The sequence below is a fragment of the Ornithorhynchus anatinus genome, chromosome 2 (genome assembly GCF_004115215.2).
Source record: "Ornithorhynchus anatinus isolate Pmale09 chromosome 2, mOrnAna1.pri.v4, whole genome shotgun sequence".
Lineage (NCBI taxonomy): Eukaryota > Metazoa > Chordata > Mammalia > Monotremata > Ornithorhynchidae > Ornithorhynchus > Ornithorhynchus anatinus.
Genome location: NC_041729.1, coordinates 86,548,892 through 86,565,068, shown reverse-complemented (window position 1 = coordinate 86,565,068; position 16,177 = coordinate 86,548,892). Strand labels below are relative to the sequence as shown.

Genomic DNA, 16,177 nt, shown 5'->3' with positions numbered 1-16,177 from the left:
TGCCATTCTTTAGCCCTCTTCTGTACACAAATACACGTGCACACAAACCTACCACTCATTAATCGATATGTACATATAGCTCTTATGGATCTCTTGTGCCTCTGGAAGATGGAAATGTCTTTGTCTAAATATAATCTGCCCTGCAGGAAGAAATTAATTCATGAAATGTATTTCATGCTCACGTAACTATGAGAAAGCTTATCTATGTGCTGTTGGGCTCATTATCCCCTTGTGTTTATTATTTATGTTTTCTCTCAAGCTCTTTTAACTATAGTATATTCACTAGCTTATTTCTTCTTGTCCTCACCATTAGCCTCTAAACTCCTTGAGGGCAGGGGATACAATTTAAGCAGCTGAGTGCTTCCCAAGTGCCTAGTCTAAAGATATGCACACAGTAGACGCTCAAGCTGCCGATAAGGATGGAGAAAACAGGAACAATCTCCAAAGGATACAGTAAGGGGAATACATCAAACATAACTAAAAGTATAGCCGTTTAGAAAACCCCAGTAGCTACATTTTTGCTCATGTAGATGGGGCATCATCAGACATAATTAAATAGTACCAGAATATAAATCCATTAGAAGTTTAATTATTATTTACCAAGGCTCAGCTCCAACATAATGGCGGTCATAAACCTGAATGTTAAGATGGTTAACTGCTCCAAGGAATGAACTGAGATCTGTGAATATCAAAGACATGGCCTTACCCAAACAGCCCATGATTGAGCTGGTAGTCAACTCTGGATCAATAATGGACCCAGAATTGCTATTTGGATGAAGTTGAATGAGCCTGTAAGATCACATTCTTCCCTTTCAGGAGTTTTCTGGTTCCCTTCTAGCCTCCACCTTTCTACTGTTCACTTTCCGATAACTTTACTACGATCCCACCTAGCAATTATGTGCTGAGTTCTTTGGATCGACATGTTCCAGTAGTTTGAAATACATCCCATGGGATCTCATGGGAGACCACGTCATAATAATTTGAGCTTTTACACACATCTCTTCTCGAAAAGTAACGAGCTTCCCCTTATGATTAATACACCTGTAAATATCTCCATCGTCAGTACTGGATCAATTTAATGCAAAATTTGCAGGCCTTGCAGAGATTGCTATTATCTACAATGCTCATGTGCGGCCTTATAAATATCGGCCAAAGGTGCATAGAAAATATTGCTAGTTTCACTTATTTTTCTGGGTCCTTGGAAAGAGAGATTGGATTGCTGGGGAAAACAAAATTTGGGGCCCTCTTGCACAAGTTAACAATATAGGGTTTAGCTTGTTAGTTGAACGTTTGATTGTTTTAAATGAACATAGATTCCTTTCTACTGTATTTATAAGGTCTTTCTCGCACAAATTAGTTAACTGTTTTCCTTAAAGCAGAAATTAATGGTATGCTTTGACCAAACCAGAGGAGATATGGATTAAGGCTGTGACTTTAGACTGTAAACTCACTGTGGGCAGGTAACTTGTCTACCAATTCTGTTGTATCATACTCTCCCAGCTGCTTAGTACAGTGCTCTGCACTCAGTAAGCGCTCAATAACTACCATTGATTGATTGATTGATTGACTTTATCTCTGTACAGCAGAGGCCCTGCCTGCCCTGTTCAAATGCCCCCTTATTTGAAAATGTATTCTTACTGGGGATGCTGTTTCTCATTTTGGATGTTAGTGGTTAGTGCTTTAGAACAGGGCATCTGTTGTTTGGCACAGCTTCATTTGTCATTCATTCATTCAGTTGGTCATATTTATTGAGCACTTACTGTGTGCAGAGCACTGTACTAAGTGCTTGGCAGAGTACAATACAACAATAAACAGACACATTCCTTACCTACAATGAGATTACACTCTAGAGAGGGGGAGGCAGACAAAATAAATAAATGCTACAACATTCACTGAATTGCCTGTGAATTTCAGTGAATATACATTATTCAGTGAGCTCACTGTGGGCAGGGAATGTATCTGTTTATTGTTGTATTGTATACTCCCAAGTGCTTAATACTGTGTACTTTGCACACAGTAAGCACTCAATAAATACAATTGAATGCATGAAAAGTCACTCTGACTCTGCTGTAAAGAAGGGTATTAGCAGAGAGACGGAGGAGGAAAGCCATTTCTTGAGGGACAGAAAGAGAGGGAGTTAGGAATAAAAGTGGCTGGTTTGGCTGGATTTTGGACAAGAATGCAGCTGAGGGAAGCAGGTGAGTGCCAGGAAGAGTTGACTGATGAAAACTGATGGTCAAAGCGCCCTTCTTAATTGTTGTCTGTGATCTGTGAATTTATCCGTTGGAAGCCTTCTAGGATTGGAGCTAGCTGTACTTGTGGCGGAGCTGAACTTGGATCTCCCCTCACCTGCCATCTAAGCCCTCTCACTCCTCCACCCCTTCCACTCCTGCCTCCCAGTAAGCCAGAACAATCCATTTGCTTCCTGTGAGAGAGAGTGCAGTGGAATGGATTAGAGTAGGAGTTGAAGGGTGGAAGGATGGGACTGGATGTGTGATAAAGATTGGAGGATATAGCATTAGGTATCATTTTTGGCATCTGCCATTCTTTAGTCACAAGCCTGGAAGAAAAAGGCAGCAATCTGGGACAGCTGAATGGCTGTGTTTTGATTTACCCTGTTGTCCTAGTGTACCTTCTTTAATTTGTACATTCTCCTCCTCTGCCTCTATTGGCTCCTTTGGGACCCAGCTTCTCTTTCCCTTAATGATGGGGATGGAAACCATTAACAGACACCAGGCGTGCTTGGGGACTACAAGTCAGGGGAAGGGAGGGTTTCCTAAGCAGGAAAGCAGAGCAGGTGGGAACTGTCTTCCAAGAATTTTAAGTTGGACAAAACCCTTTCAGGGCAGAGCTTTCTTTGATAATCAACTCCTCTCTTGGATTCCTCACCTTAAAACACACACACACACACACACACAATCCTGGAATTTGACTACTGTTCAGACTTAGTAAGATCATATTGTGTTAAGAAAAGAGAGGGTATGTGATTTCCGGGGCAGACAGGACTAGGATTTGAAAGTTGTGAGCTCTACACTGGTTCTCCTATTGATTTTGGGTATGGTCTCTGGCGAGCCTACCTGCCTCTGTCTTTGATTTACTGAACTCGTTCTGGCCTTCCTTTCAGGGTTTAGCTGGGTTTTGTCAAGCATTGAATCTGCAAAGCCTATGTTGTGAAGAGACTTAGGCTTGGGTCTGGTTCTGTGGAAAACAACAAGCAAGACATATGGGATGGGAGTTTATTAAAACTTCTTAAGAACAGGTAAACGTAAACTGTAGGCAAGGTGCCCTCTGATGGCATTTACACCATTCTGTAAGATGGGACCAGACACTCTTCACCACATCCTCCCAAACTCATCACATTATCCATGGAGTGCCCCCTTGAATCAAGCTGTGGGCCACTGTTTAGGTGGAATTCGATCTTGAAACAGATCTTTCCACTGGTAATAATAATAATAACTGTGGTATTTGTTAAGCATTTACTATGTGCCAGGCACTGTATTATGCACTGGCATAGATACAAGGTAATTGGGTTGGACACAATCCCTGTACCACATAGGGCTCACATTCTTAATCCCCACTTTCCAGATGAGGTAACTAAGCACAGAGAAATGAAGTTGCCCAAGGTCAACATAGCAGACAAGTGGCAGAGTCAGGATTAGAACGCAGGTCCTTCTGACTCCCAGGCCCTTGGTCTATCTACTAGGTCACCTTCAGACAGAAAATTCTCATTTTGTTGGTGCAGAAGGTTGTAGTGATGTGATGGGTTGGGGGACATAGGGGCTAGTCCTCATTCAGAGGAACTCTCCCTGTGTTCTCCCTTTCCCTTGGGTTGGACCTAGAGAGAAAGGGGAGACTGAGATGGCTGCCTCTGGGAGCTGAGCTGGACTTCAGTGGGTGTGGCCAGCTGGAGGGCTTTCCCAATACAATAGCTTTGTGTGTGCTGGGAAAATCCTAGGCATGGTCAAAGGCAGCTGGAAATCACTTCCTGGAGAAAGTGGAGAATCCTAGGCTCTCTTGACTACCCTCCCCAACTAGGTGCTTCTAGCTACAGTGTGTATATTTGTGTGTGTGAGAGGTGAGAGGGGGTGAGTCTGATACCCCCCTTTTCCCATGTAAACATACACTGGCTAGACCAGCACACATTTATACAAGTAGGAGCAGAAAATGTCTCATTTTGCATTTTTTTTCCTTTAATGGTATTTGTTATGCACTTACTATTTGCCAGGCACTATACTAAATGCTGGGGTAGATACAACAGGTTGGACACAGTTTATGTCCAAAATGGGGCTCACAGTCTTAATCCCCATTTTACTGATGAGGTAACAGGCACAGGGAAGTTAAATGACTCACCCAAAGTCACACAGCAGACAAGTGGTGGAGATGGGATTAGAGCCCAGGTCCTTCTGACTCTGAGGCCCTTGCCCTATCCATTAGGGCACACTCTCCTTCTGAGCTTCTTCTACTTTTGCTTCTACTAAGTGTTGAACTGAAAACTTCAAATGTGATAGAATACTGCAGAGGGCAAGGATTTCAAATACACAACACTTGGTCAGAAAAACAGGCAAATCGAGCCTTTCCATCTTGATCTCCCAGCACTAATTTTCTTCAAGAAATCAATCTGTGAAAATGGAGACACACACCTTAAAATAATCAGCCAGAATTGATAGAATACTATGCTTGATCTACTCCTTTCCTGTCGGTCTTCACCTGATGCTTGGGGCCAAGGCCAAGGATCTCTCCTTCAGGCAGTTCAGGATGACCTGAGGCCTCTGCTTTAGGCTGTGCAGGTTGACCTTGGGCCACTGCTTTAGGCTGTTCAGGCTGATCTGGGGCCTCTCCTTTAGGCTGTACAGGCTGGCCTTGGGCTTCTGCTTTAGGCTGTTCAGGCTGACCTTGAGCCACTGCTTTAGGCTGTTCAGGCTGACCTGGGGCCTTTCCTTTAGGCTGTACAGGCTGGCCTTGGGCTTCTGCTTTAGGCTGTACAGGCTGACACTGAGCCACTGTTTTAGGCTGTATAGGTTGACCATGGACCTCTACTTTAGGCTGTACATACTGACCTTGGACTTCTGCTTTAAGCTTTACAGGCTGGTCTTGGACCACTGCTTTAGGTTGTACAAGTTGACCATGGGCCTCTGCTTTGGGCTCTGCAGGCTGATATTGAGCCATTGTTTTATTCTGTACATGCTGATCTTGGACTTCTACTTTAGGCTGTACAGGGTGACCTTGGGCTTCTGCTTTTGGCTCTACAGCCTGATCTTGGGCTACTGCTTTAAGCTGTACAGGCTGACCATGGGCCTCTGCTTTAGACTCTATAGGTTGACACTGGGCCACTGCTTTAGGCTGTACATGCTGACCTTGAACTTCTACTTTAGACTGTACAGGCTGACACTGGGGCTCTGCTTTAGGCTGTCCAGGCTGACCTTGAGCCACTGGTTTAGGCTGTCCAGGCTGACTTTGGGCCACTAGTTTAGGCTGTCCAGGCTGACCTTGGGCCACTGCTTTAGGCTGTCCAGGCTGACAATGGGCCTCTACTTTAGGCTGTAAATGCTGACTGTGGATCTCTGCTTTAGGCTGTCCAGGCTGACCTTGAGCCACTGGTTTAGGCTGTCCAGGCTGACTTTGGGCCACTAGTTTAGGCTGTCCAGGCTGACCTTGGGCCACTGCTTTAGGCTGTCCAGGCTGACAATGGGCCTCTACTTTAGGCTGTAAATGCTGACTGTGGATCTCTGCTTTAGGCTGTACAGGCTGACCTTGGGCCTTTGCTGTAGGCTGTACAGGCTGACCTTGGGCCATTGCTGTAGGCTGTACAGGTGGACCTTGGGCCTTTGCTGTAGGCTGTACAGGCTGACCATGGTCTTCTCCTTTAGGCTGTCCAGGCTGACCTTGTGCCAGTGCTTTAGGCTGCCCAGGCTGACAATGGGCCTCTACTTTAGGCTGTAAATGCTGACCATGGATCTCTGCTTTAGGCTGTACAGGCTGACCTTGGGCCTTTGCTGTAGGCTGTACAGGTTGACCATGCATCTTGGGTTTAGGCTGAACAGGCTGCCCTTGGCCTTTGTGTTTAGGCTGTACAGACTGACCTTGGCCCTTGGGTGTAGGTATTGGCATCAGACTGCTGGTCTCATCTCCAGGGGCACCTGCTCTAGGCTGCGGGGTTTGAACATCACATGCTTTAGGCTGTGGAGGTGGACTATGGGGCCCTATCAGAGCCTGAGTGGGCTTACTCTGGGCCTCTACTGTTGGCTGAACGGGTGGACCACCAGTCTTAGCTGGAGGCTTTGGGGATTGACCTTGGAAGTCGACTCCCAGCTGAACAGGCTGATTTTGGGCCTTCAGTGTCGGCCGGCATTGAGCCGGCTGCTCTACCGGGGTCTTCCTGCATCCTTCAACCTTAGGATTTGGATGCTTGGGGGAATGCCCTGACTCCAGCCGAGGAGGCAGAAAAGGAAGAACTTCTGATGCATTGAGGTCGCTGCACTTAGGCGGGGCACACGGCTCCGTTTTCTCGTTCATTGGAACTGCAGGTTTCTCCATGTGATGAGATAATGTGAGACTGGTGGGTGGATTCTTGGCATCTCCACTGGTACTGGCCTCTCTGGCCTCCTCAGCAAGCATTTCTTCATTTCCAGCAGCATTTGTAGCTGCCTCTTCTTCCAAGCAGTGTGCACTTTCCTCTTCCTCATCCCGGAATTTGGCATCTTTAATTTTTTTGTACAGCTCATTCCTTTCTACATGCAAGGCTCGGCAAAGGTTCTCCAACCTCTGAATTTTCATCACAAAACATTCATATTCTTTAGTCCTCAAGGCTTTCTGTAAATTAAGAAATAAACAGGATGGGAAATAAAACTAAGAAGAATATCTCTGGGGGCAAGGAAATATTTGTAAAGACAGCATTGGTATGCAATGGATTTTTAAAGTAAATCAAGCAACAAGAACACCTGTGCCATATAAATAAACTTCCTAAACCAAAAACAAACAAACAAATGTAGCCTTCACAGGGGTTTCCCTTATGTACTGTACCTGTTATTTTGGCCTAGAGCAAAATGTCGTAGTGAGGGAACTAGAACTTGATTATGGTGATGGTGATGATGATAACAATAATAATAATGGTATTTAAGTGTTTACTCTATGCCAAGCATTGTACTAAGCACTGAGGTAGTTTCAAGATGATAAGCTCTCGCATGGGGCTCACAGTCTAAGTAGGAGGGATTCCCATTTTAAGTAGTTGAATTCTCATCTTGCACATAAGGGAACTGAGGCACAGAGAAATTAATTGACTTTTCCAAGGTCACCCAGTAGGTAAAGGGTGGAGCCGAGATCAGAACTCAGCTCTTCTGACTCCCAGGGCCGAGCTCTTTCCCCTAGGCTAGGCTGCTTTTCCACTCTAGGTTCTATTCCTATCTTTTCCACTCATGTATTGTGTATAGTTGGTCAAATCACCTAGCCTCTCAGTTTCCTCCTCTGTGAAATGGGCATAATAATATCTGATTTTCTCTTCCTCACAGGGTTGCTGTAAGGATAAAATGAGGTAGATGTGAAAGCACTCTCGATATTAAAAACACTCTACAAAACAGGGTGCATTTTAGGAAACAAAAATAGAACATCAGCAGATGTTGCTGGCTTGAGGACAGTGGCTACTGATGTCCTATTTTTGTTCCTAACTAGCCTTTCATGTTTCACTTCTGCCTTCACTTTCTTCTCTCCCTGCAGCAATTACAAAGCATTAGGCATCAACCTTAACCCTTGTTCTGTGCCTGACCTTCATTCTGTAGTTTCTTTTGGACTTCTCTCACTGCTGGAAAGCTGGTGGTGTCTGTGAGACGGGCAGAAGAGTTAGCAGTAGTAGCAGCAGCATTTAGAAGCAGCGTGGCTTAGTGGAAAGGGCATGGGCTTGGGAGTCAGAGGTAGTGGATTCTAATCCCGGCTCTGCTACTTGTCAGCTGTGTGACTTTGGGTAAGTCACTTAACTTCTCTGTGCCTGTTACCTCATTTGTAAAATGGGGATTAAGACTGTGAGCCCCATGTGGGACAACTTGATTACCTTGTATTTACTCCAGTGCTTAGAACAGTGCTTGGCACATAGAAAGCGCTTAACAAGTTCTATCATAATCATTAATGGAATGCCCACTTTTTGCAGAGCACTATCTGTAGGCTGGGGTGTGTCCCTCCATGCTTCCTCTTCCCTGACCTGACTCCTCGCTACCCTGTGGTCCCTGACCATCTCCCCTCCCTTTTCATTTCTCTTCTCCATCTCCCCTCCCTTCTCTGTCTTCCCTCCTACTCCAGCTGGCTCTGCAGCATAGATGCCCCGTCTTCCTAGATTTCCAGGGGCAGCATTTTGGAGCCACACTCTTAGACTTTCTCATTCCAATCAGGACTGGAATGACCCAAAATGGTGATTTTTCGGGCCTATAAGCTCTTTGAAGCCCTATCCTCATCTTCCTCAAAAATCCCTTCTCCCTCCTCACCCCTGAGCTCAGAAGAAAAAGGTGGCATCTCTACAGACACAAGACTGCTAGGTATTGGTTTAATCTCCACCCCCAGGCAGCACCCCACTCCCTGCCTTGGGAGCTGGGGTCAGCTACCTAATTTGGGCACAGTCACCACGCTATTTTAATCCAGCGTGGCATAGTGGACGGAGCACAGACCTCATGGGCTCTCATCCTGACTCTGCCACTTGTCTGCTTGGGCAAGTCATTTCACTTCCTCTGGGCCTCAGTTACCTCATTTGGAAAATGGGGATCAAGATTGTGAGTCCATGTGGGACAGGGACTGTGCATGGGCCTGAGTGTCAGAAGGTCATGGGTTCTAATCCCAGCTCTGCCACTTGTCAGCTGTGTGACTGTGGGCAAGTCACTTAACTTCTCTATGCCTCAGTTACCTCATCTGTAAAATAGGATTAAGACTGTGAGCCCCACGTGGGACAACCTGATTCCCCTGTGTCTACCCCAGCGCTTAGAACAGTGCTCTGCACATAGTAAGCGCTTAACAAATACCAACATTATTATTAATTTGCTTGTATCCACTCCAGAGCTTAGTACAATGCTTGGCACAGAGTAAGCACTAAATAAATACCATAAAAAAACCACTCCAGTTACATTTCTGAGACTGGACTTTAATGCCACACAAGGAAGCAAAATCACATTGGAAGCACTGAAAAGGCGTGTTGCTATCACATGGCATGACATGAGACTAGATAACATACTTTCCCTGCCTAAGCACAAAGAAAGCATAATGAACATTCATTATAATGCAATAAATACAAACAGAATTTTATTGTCTATTGTTATCAACATATTTTTAGATTTCTGGTTGGTTCTGCACTTCATGACTTGCCTGACTTGATTACAAGCCTCAGAGAAACAGAGTATTCACCCACCAGGATTTTGGATGGAGTTCAAAGAACTCAAATGGCATCAGTTTGGAGCTGACATCTTGGCTGGATTAACTCTGCTTTTGAAATAAATGCCAGCCTTTGTTGAATTCCTGATTACCTATCTTCTTTCTTTAAGAAAGAAAGATGCCCAGACACTTTCCTACTGCTGCTACTACAGAGTTTCTGGAGTCTTAAAGAGGTCTTGAAAGAATATTGGTTCCTAAAATTTGGTTCTAAAAGCATGGTTCAGAGTTCAAAAAATGCTGAAAGGAGTTTTCTTTTCCTCCACAAATGTTGATAGTTATTCATTCATTCATTTGATAGTATTTATTGAGAGCTTACTGTGTGCAGAGCACTGTACTCTAAGTGCTTGGAAAGTACAATTCAGCAATAAAGAGAGATAATCCCTGCTCACCCTGGGCTTATAGTCTAGAAAGGGGGAGACAGACATCAAAACAAGTAAACAGGCAGAATAGAATTATAGACATCTATGCATTAAAACAAGTAAATAGGCATAAATATAAATAGAATTATAGATATGTACATACATACACAAGTGCTGTAGTATGGGAAGAGGGGAAGAGCAAAGGGAATGAGTCGGGGTGATGAAGAGGGGAAAAGTGGGGGCTCAGTCTGGGAAGACCTCTTGGAGGAGGTGAGCCTTCAATAGGGCTTTGAAGGGGGGAAGTGTGATTGTTTGGTGGTGGGTTTGGTGGATTCAGGAGGGTAGCTGTACTAAGCTAACATCTGATGTTGTGGGTCATGCAGTTGCGTTGATATGTGTAGGTTGGGATAATAAGAGTTTTGGAATGAGCTTGTTATCAGCCTAATAATAATGATAATAATAATTGTGGTATTTGTTAAGTGCTTACTATGTGCCAGGGACTGTATTAAGCCCTGGGGTGGGGAGGCAGAATTCAAGCAAATTGGATTGGACACAGTCTCTGTCCCACATTGGGCTCACAGCCTTAATCTTCATTTTCCAGATGAGGTATCTGAGGCCCAGAGAAGTGGAGTGATTTGCCCAAGGCCACATAGCAGACAAGTGGCGGAGTCTGGATTAGAACCCATGACCTTCTGACACTCAGGCCCATGATCTATCCACTTGGCCATGCCACTTCTACTCCTATTCCATCTTCTCACCTGAAATGGGCTATGGGCTTGCAACACCCAGAACTGGCCTGAGAGAAGCACCCAGCCTGAGTGGTGGGCTGGGCAGGGTGACAGGCAGGGAGACATACACGTAGTCAGGCAAGAGGGGCCTGATTCCAGGTCGGGTGGAGAAGAGTACAGAGGCTGCCTCAAATTGAAATGCCTGTGTGCTTTCGCACCCCAAGCTAACAGGGAAGGGATCACACCCAGTTCTGTATTCCCTCTGAGTGCTCAGATTTATTGTTTTTTTCATTACTATTGCAGAGAATAATTGAATGCCCCAAATCTACAAGAGCTTTGGCTTATTTTCAGAGATGATAGTTTATTACTATCATATGACCACCGTTACCGTTCTGTGAATGTTTTGACGGTAGTGTGAAACGTTGTAATAGATTTCTCACCTCTTCAATCATGTCCAGTAAAGCTTTATTGCAGTTCTCAAACCTTGACTTCCAAGTGGCTGTATCCTTTTCCAGTTTTTTCATTTTCTTTGTGGTCTATGGAGAGAATTTCAAGAGTGTTTAATTATTTAAAGAACCTGTGGTTATATTTATGAAAAAGAAAACACTTTGGAAGCCTGTAACTAAAGTAACTGTGCCAAAGAGTAGAGATTCAAAACACTATGAGAGCCTTCTGATGTACAAAGCATCTTCCAAAGTTGTAATTTCCTCAGGTGATTTTTTCCTCATAGGCTGCTGGTTGTATTATGTGGCTAAAAACGTGAGACACATTTCTCATGTTAACAGAAGAAGCAGGGTGGTCTCGAGGAAAGAGCCTAGGCCTGCCAATCAGAGGACCTGGATTCTAAATCTGGCTCTGGCACCTGTCTGCTATGTGACCCTAATTGAGCAAGTCCCTTAACTTCTCAGTGCCTCAGTTACTGCATCTGTAAAATGGGGGTTAAGTCTCTGAGCCTCATGTGGGACAGGGACTGTGTCCAATCTGATTTACTTGTATCTACTCCAGTGCTTAGGACAGGGCCTGGCTCTTAACAAATGCCATTTAAAAAAACAGCACCCTCCCACCTACCCTCCCCCCAAACCCTAGAAATGCTTAGTGCTGAAAGAGGAAAGTGAACTGTCTTTCATAGAACTACAGTGGAAGCATATTTATTAACTTTCTGACATATTTGAATCTGTATGCGACACATATTTGAATCTGTATGCGACATACCTAAGTTTAGATTCCTCACTAACATTGGGAAGGATGATCTCTCATTCAGAGGACTGTTGGAGCCTTGACACCATGCTGGGCTTTTCTGAAGAATACCAGGACAGGTCCTAGAGTCTAGGCAGGCTGGCAGGGGCAGTGAAGGGAACAGCACACAGCAGTAGTAAAGTGGTGTAGTAGCAATGGAATTTACTGAATGTCACAGAGTGCAATACACTGCACTAAGCACTTATAAAAGTATTCAGCACTCTGAGATAGATTCCTGCCCATAAGAAGATTACTTTCTATTCGGGGTGGAACTAGAAGCATCTGTCAAGCAGGCAGGCTCCTAGGTTAAGACGAATAATACTAATTATGATGTATTGGCTAGCACTTACTATGTGTCAAGCACCATACTAGGTGCTGGGGTTGATACAAGATAATCAGGTTGGACACATCCCTGTCCTACATGGGTCTGACAGTCTAAGTGGATTGGGGAACAGGAATTTAATCTCCATTTTACAGATGGTGAAACTGAGGGACAGAGATGTGAAGTGATTTGCCCAAGATCACACAGCAGGCAATGCCTGAGCTGGGATCTGAACCCAATACACTGACTCCCAGGCCCGTGCTCTTTCAGCTACAGCACACTGCTTCAATCAGGAGCCCACTGAGGATCCAATCCTAAAGAAACAAAGACCCTGATTGTAAAACCTCAGCCTGAAGCTCTTCAAGTTTACTGAACTGTATGTATTCTGACAAGATTATTTGCAGCAAAACTCCTGTTATTAGCTATCCAAATGAATCAATTTTCATTCAAGAATTAAGAAATATGGGTTCTGCAACATCTTTTCCAAATGATGGAAGATTTGCATAATTGGCTTCTGTCTGAGAAATTACCAAAAAAAGCCACTAAACTTTGGTCTATTAAATGAATTACTCTAGATTTGGGGAATTCCAGTTCTTAGTCTAATCTTAACTGTAAGAAAACCTTTTCATTTATTGACGGAGTAAAGTTTTGGATTTCTCAGGGTAATGGCTCCAAAATCAAGAAGCAAATTCCTTGTTTCTTGGAAACTGATCAAAGTTAGTGCCAATAATGGTATTGGATTGTAAGCATCTAGAAGGCAGATTCCTGCATAAAGTGCTCTGCACTCAGTAAGCGCTCAATAAATATGATTGAATAAATGAATGAATTCTTCGTTATTTTTCCCATATGTCTTGAACAGTGCTTAGTGTATGCTGTTGATGATGCCAATTCTGGAATTGATTGGGTATAAAAGAAACACTTTATGAGGCTTTTTAAGCATCATATTGAATGGGTCACCCATGCTGGTGTTTATATGAGAGTGGGCATCTTTTGACTTTCAAGTTCATAGCATGATTTTTGTGTGGGTGTGAAGAATAAGCTCTATGGATGCTTTGTTCCTTTCATTTGTCTGACAATGAACAATAAATAGGATATAAAGGAAAATTTGAAATTATATGATCTTGTTTTGGGGGACTTCTCTTGAGCTCATCTGCCTGCCTTTGAAAAACAAGGTAAAAGCGCTTTTCAAGCATTTCATTATTCCATAAAGTATCCTACTGAAATGTATTGGAGACAATTTAATGAGCCCATAAGAGGAGAGTAGGTTGTTAAAATGGGAAATATCAGTGAACTCTATATGTAGATGATGGACTGTATAGTACTCACCTTATCCATTTCCTGTTTGAATGTAGCAAATACCTCGTTGCTCTTCGTCAATGTTTTCTGGAACTCTTCAAACCTTTCAGCATACAGTTTGAGCTACAAATATAGGAGGAAGGAGATCTGTTTGAGGTTTTTGCCTTGTCTGTGGTAACAGAACAAAATACAGTGCTGTTTGCACCTTAATCATTGGGCAAGGGGCAGATCTATCCTGAAACTCTACACAAAAGTAATAATAATAATAATGTTGGTATTTGTTAAGCGCTTACTAAGCACTGGGGTAGATACAGGGTAATCAGGTTGTCCCATATGAGTCTCAAAGTCTTAATCCCCATTTTACAGATGAGGTAACTGAGGCACAGAGAAGTGAAGTGATTTGCCCACAGTCACACAGCTGACAAGTGGCAGAGCTGGGATTCGAACTCATGACCTCTGACTCCCAAGCCTGGGCTCTTTCCACTGAGCCACACTGCTTCTCTCCAGGCATGCTATCTTTGGAAGGACACTTTTGGGGCACCAAAGAAGAGGATATGTGTTTAAATGTTTAGAATTCCAAGCAGATTTGCAGATTCTCTATGAATTGGGGAGAAAGAGGGAAATAGTTTTGCATGAATAACAACAGTTGTTATCTGAAAAATTGATTCTACCTTTTTTTCATATGAGTAGCATGGGACTGAGGTTAAGAGTTGTGAGAAACAATTTAGCCCAGCTGACACAGCATACTTTCTTGGAAACATCAATGCATTTTCCCAAAAATGGGATTAGCCTGTAAAATGACAGAGCCTTAGCACGACTTCGATGCTCTCTAATAACCCATTAATCAAGTACTTGAAAGAACTTTGGAAAGAAGACTGGGAATAAGAATATTAATAGATGCAATTAATGGGAATGTGGAAACATTTGACTAAATTATATTTCTATTTGTAGTCTAAAAATTTATTCTTCTGTTTTCAATTTCATAATAATAATTGTGGTATTTCTTTAGAGAAGCTGGGTTCCAATCCTGGCTCCTCCACTTGTCTGCTGTGTGACCTTGGGCAAATCACTTAACTTCTCTGTGCCTTAGTTTCCTCATCTGTAAAATGGGCAGTAAAATCTCGATTAAATTAAATTAGATGGGAATTGAATCTCTAGACTGTAAACTCCATGTGGGCAGGGAACATTTCTACCAACTCTGTTTTATTGTTCTCTCCCAAGTGCTTAGTACAATGCTCTGCACACAGTAAGCACTCAAATACCATTGATTGATTAATTGATAGATAAATCCTACTCTCTCCTACTTAAACTGTGAGCCCCTTGTGGGACAAGGACTGTGTCCAACCTGATTATCTTGTATCTACCCCAGGACTTAGTACAGTCTACAGTCCTGCCATGTACCATAATTATTATTGCTATTATTACATGGTAGCTTAGAATTGATGATGATTGCCTTTTTATTTCTGTTTTAAAAGGGTTTTGTTGCTGTTTACATTCTTCTCCTATGCTGAGGTTTAGTTGAAAATAACTAAAACATATGAAAGGTAGAGTTGTGCTTAGAAATCCTCCATAAAATCAAAGAGGTTGACATTAGTAACCAGTCCAGTTACTCTCAATAAACCATAATTATAGAGGACATTATTCCATCTGAGGAGTTAGACAAGAATCCAGCCCTTGCAAAGACAGGTTTTAAAGGGTATAGCCCAACCACTTAAATAACCTATTTTCTGATCTCCATCTCAGACCTTTTTTTAAAAAAATGGTATTTGTTAAGCACTTACTATGTGCCAAGCACTGTACTAAACCAATCAAGTTGGACATAGTCCATGTTCCACATGGTGCTTACAGTCTAATTCCCATTTTACAGATGAGGTAACTGCAACACAGAGAAGTTAAGTGACTTGCCCAAGGTCACACAGCAAGCAAATGGTGAAGGTGGGATTAGAACCCAGGTCCTTCTGACTCCCAGATCCATGCTCTATCCGCTATGCCACGCTGTGGTGGTTAGCACAGTGTCTACATTATTTGCCTTGGAAGCTGGACCCACAATCCACATTAACTACTGTTCAACCTCACTGAATTACTTGCTGGGCATTGATGAATATCTATATCTAAAATATCTATTGGTAGCAGCAATATTTGATTGCTTTTTTATTTCTGAAATCTTTTCGATTGTAAAATGCACTAGCTCTGTGAAACCCACAGTCATATGCTCAGGCCAAATGGAACCAGGCCACACATTTTAGGCTGGATTGTAAACTAGAGGAAACTTTTTAAAAAAGCAACCTGCTTTCAAATCAGATCAGAGTTTCTATGAGTTGTGAAAAACGGGTTGCTACAGTTTTCTTTTTTAGAATACAAATTCAACTTTACTTAGTGAACAAACACCATGCTGTGTGGTAGCACTTGATTAAAAATTGGGTCCACACGTGCCAAAGCACATTTAACTCTTTCAGGTCACTAGGATGCCACTGAATAGGGTGGAATGGAGATAACTAATAACAGTTTCCCTAGGTTATGGCTGGGGTGATAGGCAAAGAAAATGTATTTGTTAGGTTGCAAAATCTTGAGATTGGTCTTTTGACTAAATTCTCATCCCAGAGGCATTTGGTTACTTTAAAAACTATGAAAGATGAGGTCCTAAATGAATGAGATGGAATAAAAAATACTAATTAATAATAATGATGCTACTTGTTAAGCACTTACTATGTGCCAAGCACTGTTGTAAATGCTAGGGGAGATACAAGGTTATCAGGTTGTGCTACATGGGGTTTACAGTTTTAATCCCCAATTTACAGATTAGGTAACTGAAGCACAGAGACATGAAATGACTT

The 16,177-nt window shown here is 43.0% G+C and overlaps 1 protein-coding gene across 1 annotated transcript in view; it reads right to left on the bottom strand.

Moving 5' to 3' along the window:
• Positions 1-4,364: 4,364 nt before the first annotated feature.
• TXLNB (taxilin beta) overlaps positions 4,365-16,177 on the bottom strand; it is a 53,255-nt gene continuing 41,442 nt past the window's right edge. Inside the window, 3 exon segments of the mRNA XM_001508827.4 lie at positions 4,365-6,810; positions 10,930-11,025; positions 13,374-13,466. Coding sequence (XP_001508877.3) covers positions 4,672-6,810; positions 10,930-11,025; positions 13,374-13,466 — 2,328 coding nt within the window. The 3' untranslated portion in view covers positions 4,365-4,671.